At 63.8% G+C, this 309-nt stretch overlaps 1 protein-coding gene across 1 annotated transcript in view; it reads left to right on the top strand.

Annotated features, from left to right (window-relative positions):
- Nucleotides 1–5: 5 nt before the first annotated feature.
- LOC104161966 (gastrula zinc finger protein XlCGF9.1-like) overlaps nt 6–309 on the top strand; it is a gene marked incomplete at both ends in the record, with an annotated part of 815 nt that continues 511 nt past the window's right edge. Inside the window, one exon of the mRNA XM_009700570.1 lies at nt 6–274. Coding sequence (XP_009698872.1) covers nt 6–274 — 269 coding nt within the window. The remainder of the gene's footprint in view (nt 275–309) is intronic.

Genomic DNA, 309 nt, shown 5'->3' with positions numbered 1-309 from the left:
ACCTCCTCAAACACCAACGCATCCACACCGGTGAGCGGCCGTACCCCTGCCCGGATTGCAAACGCTGTTTCCGATGGGGCTCAGCCCTGGCCAAGCACCAGCGCACCCATGCCCAACAGCAGCAAGCCAGTGACGCTACCAAAACCGTGCCAGCAGCCACCGAGGAAACCAGTGCTGAAGGAAACGGCAAACCCTATCCGTGCGGAGCATGTGGGAAGAGTTTTGGCTGGGTCTCGCACCTGGAGCGCCATCCCCGCATCCCCACCGGGGAGAAAACATTCCCCCGCGGCGAGTCAGGGCGGGGCCTCC

The sequence above is a fragment of the Cariama cristata genome, unplaced genomic scaffold (genome assembly GCF_000690535.1).
Source record: "Cariama cristata isolate BGI_N322 unplaced genomic scaffold, ASM69053v1 scaffold37375, whole genome shotgun sequence".
Taxonomy (NCBI): domain Eukaryota; kingdom Metazoa; phylum Chordata; class Aves; order Cariamiformes; family Cariamidae; genus Cariama; species Cariama cristata.
Note: the sequence above shows the minus strand (reverse complement) of the source record. Positions and strands in the feature narration are given on the sequence as shown.